This window comes from Colletotrichum godetiae (assembly GCF_030913485.1).
Source record: "Colletotrichum godetiae strain CBS 193.32 chromosome Unknown BDP55scaffold_107, whole genome shotgun sequence".
Taxonomy (NCBI): domain Eukaryota; kingdom Fungi; phylum Ascomycota; class Sordariomycetes; order Glomerellales; family Glomerellaceae; genus Colletotrichum; species Colletotrichum godetiae.
The window spans coordinates 1-21,346 of record NW_026851355.1 but is presented as its reverse complement, the minus strand read 5'-3'; the positions used below and the strand labels follow the sequence as shown (position 1 = coordinate 21,346).

Sequence of the window (21,346 nt, the reverse complement as noted above, 5' to 3'; positions counted from 1 at the left end):
ACTTATGGGGCTTTACCTTGACTGCCTTTGCATCGAGTCGCCGCCCTCCATTTCAGGCTGCACCATCCGGAGACTAGTCGATTCATGAACTTTCTGTTTCGAAGCCTGAGAAGGGCACACCCAGAAACACAAAGGGGCCTACTAACATTATCCGGAAAGGCGGAGCTGGCATGGCGGCGGAAATGTTTTTGGCCTACATGGACACGACAACCGAGTTTCCCGGCTAGCAACGCGCGTCAGTCCGCGTGTCTAAAGCCTACACAGGCAGTCTCGACTGAGTGCATGTCAAACAGGCCTTTGGTAAATGAAAACAGAAATGGCAGTGGTTGTGGTAGTGTAAGCTCAAATGGTGATGTGATAGTGGCTGTGAGACTGAGTGAACTAGCTTCTCAGCTTCGCGTAGCACAAACAAGCATTGAATTGTAAACTATGTAAGACATGGTCAAGATGTGTACGTCCGGAAACCGCTTGACGAAAGGGACGCCCCAGGACGTGACATGACAGGTGGTGTCGTCTGACACTAGATCACGTTTGATTGTATGGTGTGCGAGATATTTCCTTCCAGGTCTTTGGTGTTTTGCTTTTGATCGACTGACGAAGTTTGTGATGTGGGATACACTACATGATGACGGAAACCCGATTCTCGGTTCTACCGACCCCTGAAAATGGCGTCATACGTTCCACTACTGTGACTCCATCGTAGAGAGTGCATCAACTGCTTCTGTCGTCAGCGAATGAGTCGTATCTTCACGCAGCGGATCATCCTTACCTGACAGCTAGGTACATGAAGCTTGCCGCCGCTATACTCTCTCGCCAGAAGTGCCACGTAATGAGGCTGTATCGTCAGAGGCCTGCAACAGCGATAAACCGGCTTGATCGGAAGTAATGCGGTCCTCTCCTTCCTGATCGACCAATGGCGGCGGCATCATTCGCTGTATGTTCGCGGCTATCCTGAGGATTTCTGACTGCAAGGCGAGCTCCTGCTCGGGACCCATACGACCTCGAATGGTATACTCTGTGACGGCTCGCAGCTGATCCGCGGCCAGCTGGCGAAGTCTGTGACAGTATTCAACGGATCTTGTGGTGCTCATGGTCAGCGTTGTGGGCTGGGGTGCTGGGGCAAACATCAATCGTAGTAAAGAAATGGGAGAAGAATGGAGATGATGTGTGCATCACGGGTTACGCTATCTCTCATGGCTTTCAGACCAGTTCTGAAATATGTATATGATATATCGCGCACGCCGAAGGCGAGCTGTGACTATGGGTGAATCGAGACAAAACAGAAACAGAATCCTACGGTCACCTTTCGGCCGTGCTTGGAAATAGAGCCGATAGTCACTTTGCACCCAGTATAGCCGCTGCATCGATTCGGATGTGGAGAAGTAAGCTGGCAGGCTGAAGTTGACTCCGCAAACCAATATGATGAGGAGCCTTTTGTGACGTGTACCCTTCTCGCTCGAACAACAAGACTATGATAATCGACGAGGGCCAAACAGCGAGTGACTGATACATACAAAAGGCGGGTTCATTTCTCGAGACACAAAAATGCCTGAGATGACCGCTGCCGGACTCAGAATCAAATTGTATCTCCAAGTTTCTCTGGGCACGTGTCTTTGCTATTGGGCTAGCCCCCAGCTATATTACGCCTTCTTCTCCAACGTCATCTCGGATATCATCTCCTTCGCCATGGACTTCGACACGTCGCTTTTGGTCAACGAAGTCTGGGATGCGAGAAGGGACAGCCGCCACGAGCCATCGGTTACAAACATCCCGCTGCACTATGAACGAGCCAAGGCTCTTTGCCTGAGCCGAGGTGCGCGTCGCCAATACGCACATGATCCAACCGAATTCCGTCATGCTAGCATCACCCAGGCCTCACAGTCGATGACATTGCTGAGCTGACCCCAAGATTTTGGGACTTCCACTTCGATCGTACGTTCTCTTCCATATCTGTCGTCCATCAATCATGCTCAACTACTATCTGCCAGCCATTTCTTCTCGGGACATGACAGCTTTCGTCATCGCAACGATTCACCTCAACTTATGTGTCGGAACGATTGCAAGGTTCTCACGCGAGCGACCTGACCTCATGGCCACCCTCGAAGAACTCCTCACTTTCAAGGCTTGTGGAGAATTCATGTTGACAGAGGTCGGCCATGGCCTCGACGCCCGCAACTTGGAGACGACTGCGAGGATGGAAGCCGACGGATCTTTTACCCTGAACACGCCGAACGCAGGCGCCGCCAAAGCCATGCCGCCATCCTCGCCGCTAGCTGGCATGGCCCGCGTTGCTGTTGTTTTCGCCCGGCTCATCGTGGGCGGCGATGACCGAGGGGTAAAGCCCTTTGTCGTGCGGATCAACGACGCGAGAGGCATGTGTGATGGCGTTGTGTCGCGTGTGCTCCCTGTGCGGGCCGGCACCAAGCCGCTGGACCACTCCATCACGACGTTTCACAACGTGCGACTTCAGCCTGAAGCGCTTCTAGGATCGGCGTCGCGAGCCGACAACGAGCGAGAGGAGTTTCTTGCCCACATCTGGAGGGTGTCCGTCGGCACGCTCTCTCTCTCTATCATGAGGGTGTCTGCCATTCGAGTTGCGGGCTGCATCGCCGCCCTGTACAGCCAGCGTCGTCTGGTCGGAGATAGGACAAAACTGCCCATCATGCAGTTCAGCACACAGCAGCGACCGATCCTGGAAGCACTGGCGCACGGACAAGTCCTGCATGCATACGCCAAGTGGAGCGTTGGTGAGTTTATGAACCAAAACCACAACGCAGACGTCCGCAGAGGGATCGCTACCGTCTTCAAAGTCCTGGTGGTGTGCGCACAACCAGATAACCGAACTCGCATCAACCTTCCAAGGGAACGCCGTGGCCGAGGGCGACACTCTCGTTATAAGCATTCGTAGGTCTTCTTCGTACACGAGCTTAGATACGGGTCCTGACACCTCATAGGTCTCGCTTCTGAACTCCTCATGAACAGATATGGTCTTCCAGAACCGACCAATCCGACAGGATCTCTGGCCATGTATGAAGCGGGGATGCTCGAAGAGGTTGCGAGAGACAAAAACCTCGCACTCGGCGTATCCGGCAGCTTGAGGGGCACGACCTATAACAACAGCGTTCTCCCTCGATGCAGAGCGATGGTGGAGGCCATTGGACAGCGCATGGCCTACGAGGCAGCCCAGGCGCAAGGCAACATCGCGCCCGAGGTGATCGATGTGTTTGAAAAGTCTTGCATTCAGAAGGATCCGTCCTGGTTTGTCGAACACGGCTACGGCACTCGATCTGCGTTGCGGGACAACGAGAACGGGGCATACTCCAACTTGTTGCCCCTCTTGCCCACGCTGGTGGAACGGGCCAATGCTGAAGTTTACATCACGGCGCCGTTGGTTGAAGAGGGAGCCATGGAGGACTTCATCAAGGCCCTGCCGGCTTTTGGGGCTGGCACAGACGACGTAATAGTAGAGCAGGCTCCAAAGTCCCGGCTTTGATGTAGAAACAATCCAGATATTCTAGTTCTATCACTTGCATTGTTGTTCCCGCCATGTGTCAATGTCGCATATCGCGGCAGACATGACCGCGAGGGCAGGACGGCTTATATGGTTAGTCTTGATATGAGTCTAGCGGCGTTTCTGCTTACAAAACCGTGACGTGTGAGCTTTCACTGATCTTCATGTAAGGCAAGCCCTCATTTAATAAGAATGGTGAAAGATGTCAACCAACCATTCGCCTGTATGCACCACCTCTTGTGAGCTTTCTGCCGCAAATGCGCTTGTGGATGCGTGCTAGATTTCTTCCATTTCCGCCTTCTCTGAATGCGCTCGGTGTGAGGATTTACATCAACTGCCCTGACGCCGAGCTAATGCGACATTGCTCAATCACCGACAGAGGCCATTAGGCAAGGGTCCAAACGAAGCATGGCGGCAAAATACCTGCCTCAACTGAGGCTCCTATAGGTTTACGAAGGATTTCGTATGTATTACTTGAACTGCCGCAGTTTCCTCTACATATACAACGAAACCCTCGCGCGACTACGCCTCCCTACTCCGGAAAGCGGATGGCCACCTTGGTCTCCTTCTTCTCATTGAATCGTTTGTAGTACTCTGGCGCGTCCTCGATGCCGATGACTGCACTGATCACAAAGCTTGGGTGGGCTTTGCCGCTGTTGATGAGGTCAATCAACTGCGGAGCGTACTGCTTCGGATCAACGGCTCCTGTTCGGAAACCCAAGCCCTTGGCAAAGAAGGACGAGATGGGGAAGGGAATCGTGGGCGAGATGTCGCTGCCGTACGGCGCGCCAGGCGAATCGTCCTGTGAACTATACACGCCCAGTTGACCCATGCCTCCTTTGAAATGCGCCACCTCAATCATCTGTTGTGTGATAATGCTCTCGTCCATCTCAAGGCTCGAGTTCAACGCCTCCATGCCGACACAGTCTACGGTGCGCATGACCCCGTCCGGCTCGCGAGCCAGAATCTGGGCGACGGGGTCTTCGTCAGCAAAGTTGATCGGGATGGCGCCGATGGAAGCGGCGAGATCCAGGCGCTCCTTCACATGGTCGACGACGTAGACCTTGGACGCTCCACGCAGAATGGCCGAGTAGGCAGCAAGCAGCCCAACGGGACCCGCCCCGAAAACGGCGACAGAATCGCCGGGTTCGAATCCGGTGTAGTCGATGCCGGCCCATCCCGTAGCGAAGATGTCCGAAACGGTCAGGTAATCGCGCTCGATCGTCAAGTTGGCGGTTTCATGAGTCAACGGGATAGGGATCAGGTTGGCTTCAGCGAAGGGGACCCTCGCGTATTCAGCTGCGCAGCTTCTTGTCAGTGAACCTCTCTTTGGCATGCCCAGGATGCATATCGAGCAGGCATATTCGTACCTTGCAGACCGCCTAGACCCATCTCACTATTCCCGAAGCCGAAGTATTCCTTCGACCTCGGATCCATCTCCAGATGATCCTCAGACACGGTGTCGGGAATGATGACATAGTCCCCGACGGCGAAGGAGGACACGGCGTCGCCGATCTCCGAGATATAGCCGACGGCCTCGTGGCCCATCGTCCATGTCACCGCACCGCCCATGTAGCCGCGGTAGATGTGCAAGTCGGATCCGCATACAGCCGCGGTGGTCACCCGCACTACGACATCCGTCTCGTTCAGGATGGCGGGCTTGGCGACATCTTGAACCATCATTTCGAAAGGCGTGCCATGGTAAACAACTGCGCGCATGGTTGCGGCTGGCCAAGAAAGACTGAGTGACATTGCTAGGTGTCAAAGAGCGTCGATGCTCGAAATTGTTGTGTGTATGAGACGATGATGCGATTCTTGGTCGTCATTCACAAGAGGTTTGGGACTTTGAGACCTGGCGAGAGCCATAGTTATACGGGCATATGTTGCCAAACGATGCAGGCTTTCCTCTACTAACACAATTGATTTACTACGTTGGCACATATTGTTGGAGCACTCGTAGCCTAGCCAGTTGGTGTAGCAAATAGCTTGAGCAACAAACGTTGAAGAAGCAACAGGGTATGCGACATGCCTTGCACGCGTCGAAATAGACGCTCCGGCCGATATGACCGTCCTCAATTGTGGAGCCGTGGCTGCCGTATTTCGATGCGCACATCAGCATCCCAAATGTCACGCTCAAAGGCGATCTTTCTCCACTCTGTCGAGATGGAGGCAGAAAACGGACTGGCCCAGAGCCCTTTCTGGCCTCAATCGGCAGCAAAAGACGACATGACCCCTGCGCGGATAACACCAGAGGATTGGCGCCCAAGCGATCGTGGGAACTTTCAACACGGTCGCCACGGCGGTTGCGGAGGCGGAGGCAAGCATAGAATCGGCGCAAGAGAGATACGACAGAAAATCAACGACATTCTGGGTGCGGATGCGAAGCCTTCCCAAGACCCATCCGCTTCGACGCCTGTGGGCGGTGGCCTTTAGACGGTTTCCATCACCCTTCCATTTGATGGCGGAGGCCTATCGCGACCTACCCCTTGACAAGCTGGAGACTATCGAAGGGTATCCGATCGCTCCTTGGGAACGCCGTATTGATACAGTAGTCGACGACGACGCAGTCAAGGCCTCGGAGGCAATTCGATCTGGATGGGCAGTGAGGATTGCAATAGGGAGCTCAGCAAGAAACGAGGTTGTGGGCTTTGGAACGGCGACGACGCTGCCCGCATCCTTCAGAAGGGGCGGCGGCATCATGACGGCCTCGCGTACCTTCGGTCAGAGAACGGAACAGAACCCGTACGTAGCAGAGCTAGCGGCACTGGCAGAAGCGGTCAAGTCTCTCCCAGAGAGACTCGAGTATCGGGCCATCCACGTCTTCATCCGCAACAAAGCGGCAGTGTTGGTGATGCGCAACCCGCGGCAGCAGTCAGGTCAACGAGAGGTCCGACAATTTTACTCCATCATGCAAGCTCTGCAGAGACGAGGCAACAGAATCACTCTCTTCTGGCTTCCATCAGCGATAGAGTCAGACCTGGCGCAAGCGGCCAAAGCTGCAGCAAAAGACAGTACGCGACCGAACAAGATAGCGCAAAAATGACCGGCCAGAGCCTACTCGACGGCACTTAGGACCGCTTTACAGAACGTGCGACAGAAGCACGGAGCTTTGCCCCACAACGTAGGAGCATATTCGAAGAAGATCGATGTGGCTTTACCAGGAAAGCATACACGCGAGCTATACGATGGACTGTCCTGGAAAGAAGCCAGTATCCTGGCGCAACTGCGCACCGGCATGGCAAGACTGAATTGGTACCTTCACCAGATCGGTGCGGCTGCGTCGGCGCAATGCGGCTGCGGGCAATCGGTAGAAACGGTAGAGCATTTTCTCTTCCGTTGCACACAGTGGATGGCACAACGAACTCGGATGCTTCAACAAACGGAGTCGCATAGAGGAAACCTGTCGTACTTTCTCGGAGGAAAAAACGCGTCCGATCCTGATGACTGGTCGCCAAACGTAGATATTGTCAAAGAGACGATCAAGTTCGCCATGAACACGGAGAGACTGGATGCACAGATCAGCCAGCAGCGAAACCACACACCATCTACATCAACACACTAACCGACGACATCCCCCACGCACCCTCGTGCCATCGACAGCAGGACTAGCTTCGGCCGCCGACGATCGGACGCCGAACACTTTGGGAGACAGCCTCAAGATGGCCTGTTACTAACTCCACGAGCAACCGCAGCATTGGCATGTAAAGCTGAAGATGACACATACAGCGACGGACAAGACTTGTATGAGCTTCTGAGAGGCCAGAATATGAACGCAGGTGGAGAATATGTAAATAATCATGCGAGCCCTGAATAGCTTAGCCGGGGCGTAATAAACTATGTATGTATGTATGCAGATGACAGGGGAGGTGAGTGCTCCGTAGTCTACTTCCTGCTGTTGGTGCTTGCGACGTACTCCCCATCGGGGCCTCAAAAGACCTACCCAGTACTACGGTATAATGGGATATTCGTTGCTGCGTAATGTTCCACCCTGAAGCTCTGGCCAGCTCTTGATCGGTGACGAGGTCCCCCTGAATTGAGATAAACTGCAGGACGGACAGGGAACGCGCGCTGTACACTCTGCACGTCCACAACCGGAGGCTGTAGTTGGACAATCATGTACGGTACTTTGTGTGGTCACATCGCGAGGCTGTGCGAAGCTGGCCAAGGAGACACCGGAGCGGTGTTTGTCTCCTGCTGTTCGCCTCCTTCGTGGCCGCCTGGTGTCGCGTCGTCTGTTCTTGAGTCAGCCCATGAGGCGTTTTCGGTTCGCCTCAACAAGGCGAGAATCCGCGTCACCTCTGCCTCAGTTAGGCCCGGTTATGGGATCAGGACTGCATGGCTATTTCTCCATTGCACTCCAGCAACTACTATAAAGAACACCAGACGTGCCCGTCCTCATCGTACAGGAATATCTTCTTCCAATCGTCCTCATTCACTCTCTTTGTCCTGGTCTGCAAATCACCTTGCTAGGTCTCATCGCAATGGGCTTCTGTTTCTCGAAGTCACAACCACACCGTGGTCATGAGCTAGACTTTGGCCATGTCCCAGTCGGGAATGCTTCGCACACCATAGGGCATACGCATAGCGGCAGTCAAGCTCCTCTCTTTTTCCCATCAGACGAGGCTTTGCCCGCATATCCGGCTGAAGAAAGATCGAAGGCTAATACCATCCGCCTCGTCCAAGAAGCCAACAAGGAGAACGCTTTCCGACCGCTCCGGCAGAAAGGATACCAGGCGTACATGGACGAGAACCCCAAACAGGATGCTGAAGCCCGGTCTTGCATAGAATTCGTTGGTGCATTTCTCAGGCTTCTAGCGGAAGCATACGGGTGCGAAATGAGCTTCTTCTTCACCAGCTGTAGCAACAGCGACGGCGTCTACGTCTCCGAGGCAAAATTCCAGAAGGCCCAGGCGCTGGATCAGCTTTTCGAGACATCGCCTGGGACCAAGCTGCAGCAAATGTGAAAGACTCACAGGCTCTCCATGATATGGGATTTGAGGTGTGGATGAGTAACCTCGTCATCGATGAGAATAAGAAGAAGTCGGCCATGGAGCGTATGTCGGATGACGAAATGCACAAGCAGCTACTAGACCATATTCGCGAGGAGAAGATCGGGTTCTGGGAAGGTTGGAGAGCCAGAAGTCTGACAATTGAGCAGCTCCTCACTGTCTACAAGAAAGCTATCGAGAAAGCGGAAGCTCAGCCGAAACTCCGGAATAGCATTCGCTTCACCATCGAGCGGTCCATCGCATTGCAGTCGCGGTTGTCTAACAACAAGACGTCGCATCCTACCAACATCATCTTGCTCGCAGCATCCCCCCTGGAACCCAAGGAAGTAGAACAGATCAAAAAGCGTTTGAAAGCCGTCAAAGGAGGTGGTTCCGAGTTTTCCATCCAGGTAGTTCTCTTCGACGGCAATCTGTCAAAAGACGTGGCGAGATTTCATCGCCAGCTAGACGAGCAACAGTCAGGCGCAAGAGACATATACAGTACTATCTCCTTCAACGAGGCTAAGCTGCTTAGCAAAGGCTTGAGCTCACTTGCCCTGAAGACGATCTTGAATGGTCACTCCAAAGAAGTCGCTCGGACGAAGCTCAGCGCGGACCAAAAGTACGGCATCCACGGGGGCGCCTCACTCAACCTCCCAGCAGTGGCCGAACTACAGAAAGCTCTTGGACTTGAGACAAGCCGTCCCGAGGAACAAACTCTTGTATTTGGCGATGTACAGGCGCCCGTAGTCGACTTGAAAGAGGCTGGAGACGGAAAGGTCTAGGGTCAGCTCCTATCTACCGCTGGTGGGGTCGTTGCGAGCACTAGACAGATTTTTAGACCAGTGCTGGCCTTGATCCTGGGCGTAATGAGACCTTTTGTCAGTGAGATTGTATTGGTTCCTTTACTGGTTCGGTGCCTTGACACAGGGCAGGAATCGCGTGAATAGTATTGAGCTTTGTGAGCAAACAGGTATCTTGCCCGCAGTTTTGAGAAAGACCTTCCCATTAACGTGACATAACCGGATGTTCGTACGCCGTGGACGCTCATCGCCGTTGTGATAATATGGACCATCAAGCATTGCGCCACAATCTCAGAGACGTTTGCCTTTAATTCAGCATGCATGGGGCACGGGTTGATAACTGTGCGTGCGAGCACCCTCACCGCCAAGCTGGCATGTCTTACGCTTCGCCAGTGGCTCGCTTGCTTCCCTTCCCGATTCTGCTCTTTGAGAAGAGGACCGGAAGCCTCTAGCTGAGTTCGGATATTGTTGGTATGCCTATCACAGGGATTCTGGTTCGAACCGTGGGTTGACGGAGATGTCAATTGATCTGTATTAACTTCTGCGTAAGGTGGAAAAGGGGATTCCAACCGCAGGTTAGGCAGGCCGCGATTATCGTAAGTACGGCCCGTAAGTGGCCCCTGCTCGGGCCCCTTGCCGCGAGGTCGAATTGGACTTCCAATCCGACAGGTATATACATAGGCTGGACACGAGAGGAGTACAATAGATAGCAGCCATGGTTTTGTCTACATTGACTCGCTTCCCCCACAGAAATTCAGTGAGGTCAACCGGACCTACGTTGCGAAATCTCTAGCGGAATCTAATTGCCACAGGAATGAATTAGTAGGCATCTAGGGCTCTTTTAAGTTGTTAAATCGTGACGAGAAGGGTCGTCTGAGCGTTTCTTAGTCCACGTAGAGGAACGGAGTCGTCTTCACACTCGGAAATCGACTAGGTGATAAAACGCGGGATAGAAGATTACAAGTCTTCCTTGTAGCGGATTAGCACATGAAGAAATCGAAACAGGTAGCTAGTCTTCGGATCGCCTGCAGTTGTACCACGCCGATTCAGGCGGGAACTGCGTAGAATGAGGGCTTTTCGTCAGGGGAGTAAGTTCGTTGACTATCCTAGACGTAACGTAACTCTAGCGTTATAGCTCATCGCCGACGTGTGCCGCGCGTACGTGGCCGTTTGACACAATTGCCTTGTGCTTGAGTTAATCCGATCGAAAGGAGATTTTACATAATCCGAAGATTCTGATCGTGGTTGATCGTTTTGATCGACGAATCTTGCGTATTTGGCTGGCCGTGAACTAGGTACAGATGCCTTACACTACTCTAAATGCGTATTGAGATACGCTCCTGGTTTCAAAAGCGATAATTCTTTACTGTTTCACATATCAGCGTCCTAAAATGAACTCTCGGCTTTGTCCAGACGAAAAGAAAATGGCCTTCTAGCGCGTGGAGGATTCGGTCTGCCTGGAAACATTTCTGGAAACGACAAGGGCCATTCCGACGATCAAGGTCAGGCATCCTTTTCCAAACGCCTGCGCGATCTAGATGTCACTCCAGTCAGGGACCAGTTCTGGTGATCGTCTATGCTGCGCCCAAATGATACAAGTAGCTTATGCGCATTTCTTGGATATAGACTTAACGCGAAATTCGTTGACAGATGAGGTCCTGGCCAGGGACGAACCGCGTAATATTTTGCATGACGCAGCATCGCTTACTATATGGTGGTGCTTTACTATGTCTATCACCATGCATTTCGTCTTGTGACATACGCTGGAACGGCCGAGTTGCACCTCCATCTCAACACGTGCCCAAGGAATCTTCATTATCCGTCACCTTCGATGACAGTAAGGCCCACAAGGCTTTTTGTGCTCTTGAAGCCTTAGCTTTTCGGAAGAGAGCGATGATCTTCTCTGAGCTACCCCAATCCTGGTCTCATCGAACCGAGGTGGCAATAGCGTCCTCTACATAAGACGTGTGCATAATTCTACTTTCTTTCCGGACCTTGAGCCCTGTGATGTTGCCGCCACAGCAATGTCCAGACCACACATACACCATCAGAATATCAAAGCGAAAGATGCATCAGCATCTACAGCAAAAGAGCATGCTCTGCCTTCAACCTCGGGATTCAACGGTGTCTCGCTACTCCTCCGTGCTACCTCTTCCGCTCCCGCAAACAGTCGGTAGGATTTTCATCTGAGAGTCTCGCAGCCCCGCCCACTTGTCGTTGGCGGATGAATCAGTTTCTTGCCTTCCCACATCATGTACGACCCACCAGCTTGGTACTTCACAATAACCTTGTGATCCGACGGGATTGGTGCGAGTTTTGGTGACATAGACTCGGATGTATTACGGCTGATCTGGGCAGAATCAAGCCGTATATAGATTCCAAAAGATATCCTTTCTCTAAGAATACGGGGGTGTGTGATAGACTCCAATGTCGGCTCGAGATACTTGGATGGATCGCGGCACTATATTTTCGATTCGATCGTGACTAGGCAAGACCTTTGTGATTATACCAGAAGCATACCTGATACGTTCAGATTCTGCCCGGATAGCAAAAGATTGGTAGCACTGTGTGTACTCTGAACGAATTCAGAAGGCAGACATGAGCAGCATCATTGATATTTGACTTATGTCTCATTTAATGTTTATGTTTTCTTCTCTTATGGCGAATCACGTAATCATGCCGAACGAAAGTCTTGCCACACTCGTCGCAAATACCACCGATGGTAGGAAATCCCACCAACTGCGCCCATAATCTGTGCATCTTCCAGACATGTCTTCGCTTCTCTTTCTCCCCCTTGAAGCATGACAGGCAGTCAACCTTCGGACACTTCCGGTGCCGCCAGACGTGTTCGCTGAGAAGTGTGAGCGGGAGTTTTCTAGCGCAGTGAAAAGTCATCAGCAATTCACCATACTTACTCAAAGAAGCCTCGGTCTTTAGCAGTGTATGAACAGCCCTTCCAGTGACACCGGAAGATTTTCCTGGCATGTCTCGACGGGGCAGATGCTCTGTTGGACGAAAACGGAGCGAGGCTGGCTTCTGTCGAGTTCGGTACTGAATTTGACAACTGTGGCCCCCGGTCGAAAGTCGGCCCCGAGCAAGCCACCTCTGCGCCTAATGAATTTCCCATCACCGTTTGCTCCGCATACTCACTAACGATATTCATCTGTTGGTGAAGCGGTAGCAACTCTCCAATGCCTCAAGACAATTGAGAGGGTGAAAGGATCTCGGAAGGGTGCGGAGGGGCGGTAGACGGATGGAGAGGCAAATCGCACGTCAAGTCGTTCGCTGCAGAGTCGTATGCGAAGAGACATGAGTGGTCCAAGATGTTCGAATCCGATCGATCAGTCTCACTGGTAGTGTCATTTTGCGGACCTTGCGAACAAATGGTCAATGGCATAGTGACATCGCCCTCAAGAAGTGTGGGATCTATCGCACCGATTCGAAACCCTGTAGCTGGTGCCCGGGCCATGTTTTATCGTGTCCAATGCATCCGTGGTTGGTGATGTTTAGCTTACAAAATGTGACATATGGAGGTGGGCTTCGATGGGGTTTCAAGAAAGCCTGGAGCGTAACTAGCGACGTAACCCCGCTCTATGATCGAGCGTCGGCCCTGATCATTGGATGCGACTCGGGCAGGTGGGGTCCACCGTTCTAGCCATCAAGTGGGGGAGTGGATCTGTGCTGCAGTTAGTTAGGCTTTCGCGCTGTTGCTCAACAAATCCTTTTAGCATGCCCTTGTCCTTGCCACGTGACAACTGACGGGAACCTATTACGATGTATGTCGGAGCGTGGGCGTGTTATGCGAGAGTCTCTTTGCCCGGCCAATAGAAGACGCCCGGCCTCCAGCAGCAAGCCTAAGCCAAATGCGGATCCTCCCAAGTGCGTTGAAGGGGGAAGTGAGAAGGTATAAATAATCATTTCAAGTGAAACGATCCCCCGACCTCAACGTAATCGACAGCCCGGCCAACTCGCAGGAGGGTGCAATACAATCAGGGCCACTACAGTGAGGTGGCAGAGGCTCATTGCATGGCGGAGACAACCCCGACAAGCCTCACTGGCAAGGCTCACGAGCGATTCGTGACTGTCACGGCACTACTACATCTGATTGACCCAGTACGCGGTGAGCCCACAACTTATAGCCTCGACAGGCATCCTCACGACAGTTACTGGAAACACGAGCAGCACCAGAAGAAGTTCCTCGACTCGTTTGCTTTGATATCTTCGACTTCAAGGATAGGGGGCGAGACTGCTTCCGCAGTATGTCTGGAGCAGGGCCACCCAGGTGGGACAGTCCTGCGACTTGCCAGGAATCTGGGCGTTCCCAAGGACTTGCTCAAACAACTGCAGGATGTTCTCATCGATCTCACAGCAGTTTCTCTGAGGGGTAATCCACGGCGAAAATAGGGCAATTCGAACGAGACGCTGACCAACACGAATCCTAGATAAGAGACCGGACGACGTGGAACCTGAGGTGTTGCGTAAGGTCGTCATCCTCACTCAAGACAGAATTCGCGCACTCGTGGAGAAGATAAGCCTCCCAGAAATCAGGGCTACCATCGAACGTGCTATCCAAGAAATGGATCAGTCATCCTCGGACAACGCCGAAGAGCTGGGTTTTAGGACATGGGTCCGTAACCTGCCATCACTTGCGTCTCTCGATGCCAGAAGCCATTCTACCCTGCTCATACCGCATGTCCAGTGGGCATCGCGCGGTAGATGGATGTATTCTGAACACCTTGAAAGGCTCTTCGGGCTCGCGGACGGGTCGTTACCCTTGTGGTTGAAATACGTTTACAAGCTAGGGCGATACTTTGCTGCAACCAAGGCGATGCTCAAATTGGCCGTGAAACAACCAAGCATCTTCACAGGGATACACATCGAACCCATCGATGCTCCGGAGCCGGAGGATTTCTCGCTAGGCACGCAGAGGGAACCCCTCTTAACATTGCTCAAGAAAATTGCCCAAAGCGACCCAGAAGTTTTGAGAGAGAAACTAGGTCAAACCTGGCTAACGACTGACCCGGAGACAAAATTACGACGAGCTTGCAAGATGACACTTATTGTGCACGCGGAAATGCAGCTGCTCAGCTTTTACGACCACCATCCCCACCTTACACCTAGGCTATTGTTCATGGGTACTAGCAAGAAGGCTTGCTATCTGTGCAACGAGTTCATGTCCCGCCATCCCCTCAACGTTGGAGTCTCGGCAAGCCACCAGAAAATCTACCCAGCCTGGATGTCCCCCCCATGCCATACTTCCGTCAGGAAGCAGCAGAGAGCCCGGCTCTGGGAGCTCAGCCGACATCTGGAACAAGCGGCTGTGCGTGACCTCGAGACGAGACTGGGAACCCGGCGACCAATGACAATGGACTCAACAGCGGGGCCGTCACTTACGACGACGGGAACGATCTCGTCGGGATTCTGGTCACGCGATTCGAATTTGGGCGAGCTCGAGACAGATGAGGAGTCCGCATCCTTCATCACACAAAGTATGAAGTCTACGTCAGTCCAAGAAGACGGGGTTGAGATGTAAGGTTATGGCATCCAGAACAGCCATTCGCTGATCCTGCCTAATTGTCCTCGACAGCCGCATTGTCGACCACGATTAAAATGAGCTCTTCAATAATCCTTCTACTGGTTTCGAGCATTCAATCTATTCCATCAGCACCGAATTCTGCTCGGCCCGAGCGCGCATGCCAAATGAGCCCAGGCCGGTATCCCGACGACACGCACGAACGACGGCCGAACTGCATGTTAACCAGCTCCTGCCAATCCCGGGATAGGCTGAGTGTGGTTGAAAGGGGCTTGCCGGAACTGTCAACCGCAATCGGTTGAACATCAGGCTAAACACATTCGACTTCACACTCTAGCATCAGCTCATCCTTATGGAACGGTGCAGCTGCCTTACCACGGCATGTGACAACTTCTGAACGGGACAATCTTAGATGGAGCCATATTCCCGCCGTGTTGGAAACGTTGGGCCAAAGCTACAAGAGGTGGAGGGGAATATTAGCGTAGCGCTTAGGGGCTTGAGCCAAAGGTAGAGCGATCTGGACACGAATGGGGTATCCTTACATTCGGTACGGACCATCGATCATCGATCTTACTATTGCCGCAGAGGCGCCGTTGGTCTCCTTAAATCAGCACATGAACACCTCATATTCCGCTCACGGTTCGGCCGGATGCGACGCTGCTCGAAGGATTGTAAATTCGAAGTAGACTGTGGTACCTACACTGGCAGCTAGACACATTTGAAGGATCTCGGACTTGAATACGGGCCAGTATGTGTTTTCAGCCCAGCGGGCGAGGTGCTGCATGGCAAGAAGCACAGTGATGATCCCGAACTCGGTCGACGTCTTGCCGAGCTCGACGTCGCTGTAAAGAATGGACTTGTCATCTTGGATCGCGCTAGCAACGAAAGACCAGCTGTGGCCGCTGATAATGACGCCAGGCAAAAACTGGATTGCCCGCGGGTCGGTAGGGCCTTGCAGGAAACCCCTCCATTGTGACGAGTGCCATGATCCCATCTGCACCATCGCCTTCTCGAGGTCGGCGCCGGGACGCTTGGTCTCGAACGATACGACGATGGGGCTCTTGCACAAAATTCCGTGGTCCGTATGATTGATGGTCACATCTGGTCGATTTTCCCGAACCTCATCAATCCGGCTGGCCTCAGCACTTCCTCCGGGAGGGCGGATGACCATGCAAAAGTCAACCATGTTCGACGCTGATTGCTTCGCCCTGTATGTTTTAACCACCTGGGCGCCAGTGCAGTATGTGTAGTCAACAAGGCCGCGCTGGCGGTTCGGTCGAAGCGCCCATTCCATCATTGGCAGATGGAGCTCCGTGTTCCAGCTAGGTTCGCCGTGAAGGTTGATTTCGCAGTCTTCGGCCTGGTCTAGTAGCCATGCAACGAGATCTCGGGGTGGGCACCGGAAGCCGGGTGGTGCAGGAATGCCCTCGGGGAGATAAGCGTGATCTGGTATATCGAAGTCGGCAAACTGGCATTTGAGCAGCGAATTGTCAGTCTGTGGTCCAATCGGTAGAAGACAAGCGTCCATAGCAGAAGGGAGTGGAGCAGGCGGTGACAATCTCGTCATGGATCACAAAGTATGTACCTCGGTGCGCATGTCATGCGGCAGTAGCTGAAACCCCCATCGGATTCCCTGCAGCTCGTTGACGAGTGTGGCGAGCGAGGAGGGCAGTTCAGCGCGGCTCTTCGCAAACTTGCGATGGACAAAGCCGTCCGCCTGAAGAGCCAGTCTTCTCAATTGTTTCGTAGGTGAGGACGTCCGTGATGAAATGCTAGACGCCGATGAGAAGCTAGGCGTGGATGTGCGAGCAATGCGTTGGTCGTTGAGCTGGGACGCTCGCGGCGTGGACTGGATGTCGTGTCCATTTGGAAGAAGGCTTGCGCTTGGCTCTTCGTCGCCGTCATTGTCCTCCTGACTATGGTCATGCTTTCGTTTGACTCCTGTAAGGGGCCTGGATTCCATCAGAGAAAAAACAAAGCAGGGAGAGTGCGACGATGGCGGTGACAATGGAGCCCTCAACTCAGTGTTGGGATGGATGCGGCGTCGTTTTCGCGGACGGCTTGGCTGCGCCTGTTCGCCGTGTTTGCCGTGCTCGTCGGGCGTTGGGACAGCGGCCCGCCAGGCATGAATTGCAGCGCAAAGGCTCGCTGATCTCGTCATTGAAGCCTCGCTTCAACGTAGACAGTGACGATAAGGGCGAATGGTGAAGGTTATGATGGACAACTGAAAACCATCGGCGGATGTTCTTGGGGCGATGGATTTCATGTTGTTGGCCGGGAGACAACCAGTCAGATGCGCCTTAGAAATCCGACTTGTGGACCCTGCGCAAGCGCCGTCTCGGTCCTTTTCTCGGCTACCAATAGGCTCGCGAGTGCCTGTGTATGGAAGGGTTTCACAGATGGGTCTAAACAGCGAATGCTTCTGTGGAAGGGCCAAGAAAAGAAGTTCAACCGAAACCAAAGTAACAATTGCGTCGGCCTATGGAGTTAGAAGGCTCACTGAAGGCGGCAGTGAATGGCTGTGGCGCTTAGAGGACGCGCTCACCATATGCAGGGGAACCCATCGTGAATCGGGTATAGCAAGTTTCCTGCCTTCTCGGCCGTGCGCTTGTAGCGTCCTATCAGTGGCCGTAGGTAGTTCCCGACGCTCAATCGGGCGGCTATGAAGGGACTTCGCCTGGGAGAAACCGATGTACCTAGTGGATAGGTTGAGCGAAGTGAACTTTGGCGTAGGTGATCACTTCCGCTCGTCCGCCCTTGTTAGGCCTTGCCTGTCTGGACGGGGAAAGGTTGGAGGCCTTGCTCCATTGCAGGCAAGGCTATGCTAGCACTGTGAGTAACATACCAACCTAACTGGCGCAGTCATCCTGCAAAGCGCTTGCCGGGCTTAATCTCCTTAGACTATGGGCTTTTCAACCCGGAGTATTGCCGCGACTCTCGGACGACAACGCCGATCTGGTTAACGGTGTGAGCACGGAACGGCCAGGTGCTGCCTCGACACCAGCGACGCAAAGACATCGGGTAGCCCGCCGCTCTCTGCACGTGCTTCGGAGCCCACGCCTGCAGCATACCGCCTGTCCTCTACCAGTCAAGATCTCGAGAGGAAATGCGAGTCGAAGTCTCCGATGCCATTCGTCTCCATGACAGGGTCTACAGGGCAGCAAACTTGTGTGACACATGGCCGAGGTTGGCGATATCGAGCCTGCTACATGTGGTGTTGTGGACAGCGTGAATGCACTCGCCACTTGTACTGTGATGGCTAATTAACAGCTGGCCGAAGGGGCTGTAGCGGTGTACGAACCCAAATGTTGATACTGTCCAGGGCCGGTGGTGGACACTGACAAGAATACGCTGCTATCCGCACTATTCGCTTTCAAATGTTGTTTGCAAGCAAGCCGCCGCAGCCATGATCAGATGCTTGAAGAAGCTCATCACGGCAGCAGTACGTGCAAAAGAGGAATTGGCATATTTCGCAACGCGCGTACGCGGATCCGAGGGATTTATTTGTTGGAACCAACATTACAGATGGCGCGGGCGATTGTGATGTTACCGCATTTTGAACTTGCCGACAGTGGACAATCACAGCCCCGGACCCGAACACCATGATGTTTGGTCAGCAAACCGATTGCAAATTACTCCTTTACCGGCCCGAGAAACGGCATGGTTACGCATTGCGTCGCTTGCAGCAACACCAATCCAAAGCTCTCTACGCTGCGTTCAGTATGTCAGAGGGGAAACGGCAACTAAATAATTGGGCTTTGTGTCTCGAATTGTGACTGTAGATACCGCATGTGGAGCGGCTCAGCCGCCTCCAACGGATAATTGCATCTGCACCATCGTGATCACGGCCGCAAACCTTGGCGTGTCGTATACAGTTGCCAGACAAGCAAGCACAACCGTGCGGACGAGTGTGCCCGACTTACTAGTCAATTGGAGTACTTCGGGAAAGACCTGACCATCACTATGATCAGTAAAAGCCAACATAGGATGACATGATGCGTCTCGCAGGTTCACTAGCTTGCTTGGTTTGGGAGACCATCGTGACTGATGGTACGTGGATGGACGTCAAGCCTCAAGGTGTTGGCTGTAATCCGACCGAGGGAATACGAAGAGCAGACGGCTCGCGGGCCTTGGTGAATCCAACATCAAGCTCGCTATTAGGGTGTTTTACTGTGACGGGCAGGAAGATCCTAGCGCAGTCGCAAGGTGGAGTGATGCGTCCTCCCTTGTTCCCCATCTTGTTGCGACCGTTGTAGGATCAGGGGGCCGACTTGGCAGTAGGTTAGATGTTGGGGTAGCAATCGTGTTGGTTATAAACGGTCAATGTCGAATTGACCGTTTATAACAGATTGACCATGTAGCTTCCCGACTGCTTGCAATAACAATGGGCAGCGAGCGGCCAGGCCGAAAGAGAAATAAAGAAGGGGGAAAAAGCATAAAAGCCCGTAGTTGCACGCCACGGAAGCAATATGGAACTCATCAGAAGACATTCAGACAAAACCATTTCTCTGCCTCCTCCATCTGATGTCGACACCGATCCACTCATTCCACGGTCGGAACCCACCACCGTTCCGCCCGCGAGTCTTTCTTAGACCCGGAGTTTCGTCTCTTCCATCGATCAACCCCACATACCCGGGGCCGCAGGTAGGCCAATCTCTCCATCAACCCCATACTGTCATGAACTAGCCTAATGGTCGCGAATAGCGATGCACCATGTGTCTTGACCCTAATTGCGAGGCTCGAACTGCGCTGCGTTACATGTGGAACGCGCAGCAGTACCTGTCGAATGCGCAAAAAAAGCTGGTTTTCATACATCATGAGCGTTGCCGTATAAACGAAGAACATTGCGACATTTTCCGTCTGCCCATTGTGCTTCCGACTCACGATGTCAGCGGAGAATGTCGAAGCAGATACTATCGTGCTCTGGGTCTGGCGACTCGGATGCACCATCTCGATCAGCGCGAGCGTGTGTTGCGAGAGGGCTGCCGGAAGGCCCATCAAGCTTTGCTGATTCAGTTGGCCAGGTTCGGAGGGATCAATGAAATCTCAGTCATCGCAACCGAATCGCAGATGGGACCACAAGAGGACCACAAGAGCAGCCACGAGAGCGCCGCAGAACAAGCGACGCGTAAACTTTATAGCCTTTGTTTGCACCTGCTGGTCGCGTAGGTGAAGGGCAGTCACATGGGTGCCGAGACGTGATTTGTACGGATTCGATGTGGGAGGAACTTGCGCAAGAAACACATGGGGGGAGGCGAGAGTTGGAAGTTCTTGATACTGCGTGCCCAGGACGTTTTGCCGGGTGTCAAATTGAACAGAAAAGTTGTGTCATGTACGGAGTACTGTGCCAAAGCTAGATGCCCCCTCCCACATTCTTTTGCTCCTTTCATGCCATTCCTTGCTCTCAACGTCGGCTTTGTTAGACACTGGTATCGGTCGCTTCCCCACCCAATATGATGTTTGTATCTGGCGAGTTACATACAGTTCTTATCATAAGTCACTTCCTCTCTCGCAAACATTCTCAATCTTTGAGAAGCCGAAAGTTGCTGTGATGGGCCTCCGCAAACCTCTGGTGATGGCTGTGACGGTTGGTTTGCAACCCAGAATGTGGGGTCGGGATGGTGTACGACAGTGCGAGGGGCAGCGTGTAATCAAGAGTTACTCCAAAGCATCCATAACCGGCTTTCACAGCAGTCACTCTCGCACTTCTGATCGTGGTTGCATGTACACAGTAAGAAAGACTTTGGGCCCAGCCTGTGTGGGTCAGATCCAAAAAGATGAAGCAGCATGTAATACATGCAAAGGTACTGCTGGTTGCGGGTCATAGCAGATACGTAGAGGCACATGGATACTCCGTCACGGCCGTGGTATCCATAAATGACTGGACTGGAACCTAAATGCTGAGCCCCCCACACCTCCATTTTGGCTTCTGGCGCAAACCCTTGTCTAGCCCCTGCGTAAAAACGGGGATTGAGAGGCTGGGCATAACAGATCTTGCCACAATAACGACAATTATGCTCATAGCCAAGTCGCTTCCTCTTTAGGGGAGCGTACCGGATGTTTCCGGTGCTCCATATAGTGTCATCTCTTAGAAAGCGATGTGCACCCATCTCCACCTCAATACCTCTCCGCCAATTCGCACCGCAACTCACCGTGATAGCTCCTCAATTGGTCTAGATCAGGCAGCAACCGCCATGTTTGGAGTTTTTGGGGCACATTGCATTTCTTGACCTCAGAAACGCTGATCATAAGCGCAGAAAAGGAAGCAACACATGGTCATGACTGTACACTAGTGGAGTAAGGCCCGGCCACGCTGGGTAGTCCGAATAGTGATTGTTCCACGGCCAGCGATGACAAATGAGGACCAGGCTCTTGACGCGGAAGATCCACCCTCCACTGAATCCCGCGCGGCCCGAGATCATCCTCGAAATCTGCGCGGTTGCAGAGGATTTGCCCGCCAAGAGCCCGCTTGTGAGCAGTCTCTCGTCGTTGGATAAGGTTCAGACACTCC

The 21,346-nt window shown here is 53.0% G+C and overlaps 8 protein-coding genes across 8 annotated transcripts; 5 read left to right on the top strand and 3 right to left on the bottom strand.

The window, feature by feature from the left end:
* Positions 1-800: 800 nt before the first annotated feature.
* Positions 801-1,127, bottom strand: BDP55DRAFT_639088 (uncharacterized protein; the record flags this gene model as incomplete). Its single annotated transcript, XM_060573197.1, has 1 exon — positions 801-1,127. The coding sequence occupies one exon, from the start codon at positions 1,125-1,127 to the stop codon at positions 801-803; it is 327 nt and encodes a 108-aa protein (XP_060421799.1).
* Positions 1,128-1,758: 631 nt separating this feature from the next.
* Positions 1,759-3,455, top strand: BDP55DRAFT_686959 (putative acyl-CoA oxidase). The gene is made up of 2 exons (XM_060576543.1): positions 1,759-2,904; positions 2,955-3,455. Exons 1-2 carry the CDS (start codon positions 1,967-1,969, stop codon positions 2,965-2,967), a joined length of 951 nt encoding a protein of 316 aa, XP_060421798.1. The 5' UTR covers positions 1,759-1,966; the 3' UTR covers positions 2,968-3,455.
* BDP55DRAFT_686958 (putative acyl-CoA oxidase) lies at positions 2,822-3,545 on the top strand. Its single transcript, XM_060576542.1, has 2 exons — positions 2,822-2,904; positions 2,955-3,545. The coding sequence occupies exon 2, from the start codon at positions 2,975-2,977 to the stop codon at positions 3,491-3,493; it is 519 nt and encodes a 172-aa protein (XP_060421797.1). The 5' UTR covers positions 2,822-2,904; positions 2,955-2,974; the 3' UTR covers positions 3,494-3,545.
* A 421-nt stretch (positions 3,546-3,966) lies between these two features.
* On the bottom strand, positions 3,967-5,239 carry BDP55DRAFT_624369 (alcohol dehydrogenase). The gene is made up of 2 exons (XM_060571404.1): positions 4,882-5,239; positions 3,967-4,810 (listed from the first exon to the last, which is right to left on the bottom strand). Exons 1-2 carry the CDS (start codon positions 5,228-5,230, stop codon positions 4,044-4,046), a joined length of 1,116 nt encoding a protein of 371 aa, XP_060421796.1. The 5' UTR covers positions 5,231-5,239; the 3' UTR covers positions 3,967-4,043.
* Positions 5,240-7,935: 2,696 nt separating this feature from the next.
* BDP55DRAFT_686948 (uncharacterized protein) lies at positions 7,936-9,337 on the top strand. The gene is made up of 2 exons (XM_060576541.1): positions 7,936-8,471; positions 8,522-9,337. The coding sequence occupies exons 1-2, from the start codon at positions 7,993-7,995 to the stop codon at positions 9,282-9,284; spliced, it is 1,242 nt and encodes a 413-aa protein (XP_060421795.1). The 5' UTR covers positions 7,936-7,992; the 3' UTR covers positions 9,285-9,337.
* A 3,991-nt stretch (positions 9,338-13,328) lies between these two features.
* BDP55DRAFT_568143 (uncharacterized protein) lies at positions 13,329-14,835 on the top strand (the record flags this gene model as incomplete). Its single annotated transcript, XM_060570653.1, has 2 exons — positions 13,329-13,686; positions 13,745-14,835. The coding sequence occupies 2 exons, from the start codon at positions 13,329-13,331 to the stop codon at positions 14,833-14,835; spliced, it is 1,449 nt and encodes a 482-aa protein (XP_060421794.1).
* A 634-nt stretch (positions 14,836-15,469) lies between these two features.
* On the bottom strand, positions 15,470-16,798 carry BDP55DRAFT_568134 (uncharacterized protein; the record flags this gene model as incomplete). Its single annotated transcript, XM_060570650.1, has 2 exons — positions 15,470-16,303; positions 16,421-16,798. The coding sequence occupies 2 exons, from the start codon at positions 16,796-16,798 to the stop codon at positions 15,470-15,472; spliced, it is 1,212 nt and encodes a 403-aa protein (XP_060421793.1).
* Positions 16,799-19,190: 2,392 nt separating this feature from the next.
* Positions 19,191-20,426, top strand: BDP55DRAFT_721715 (uncharacterized protein). The gene is made up of 2 exons (XM_060578527.1): positions 19,191-19,479; positions 19,540-20,426. The coding sequence occupies exons 1-2, from the start codon at positions 19,360-19,362 to the stop codon at positions 20,002-20,004; spliced, it is 585 nt and encodes a 194-aa protein (XP_060421792.1). The 5' UTR covers positions 19,191-19,359; the 3' UTR covers positions 20,005-20,426.
* The last annotated feature ends 920 nt before the right edge of the window (positions 20,427-21,346 follow it).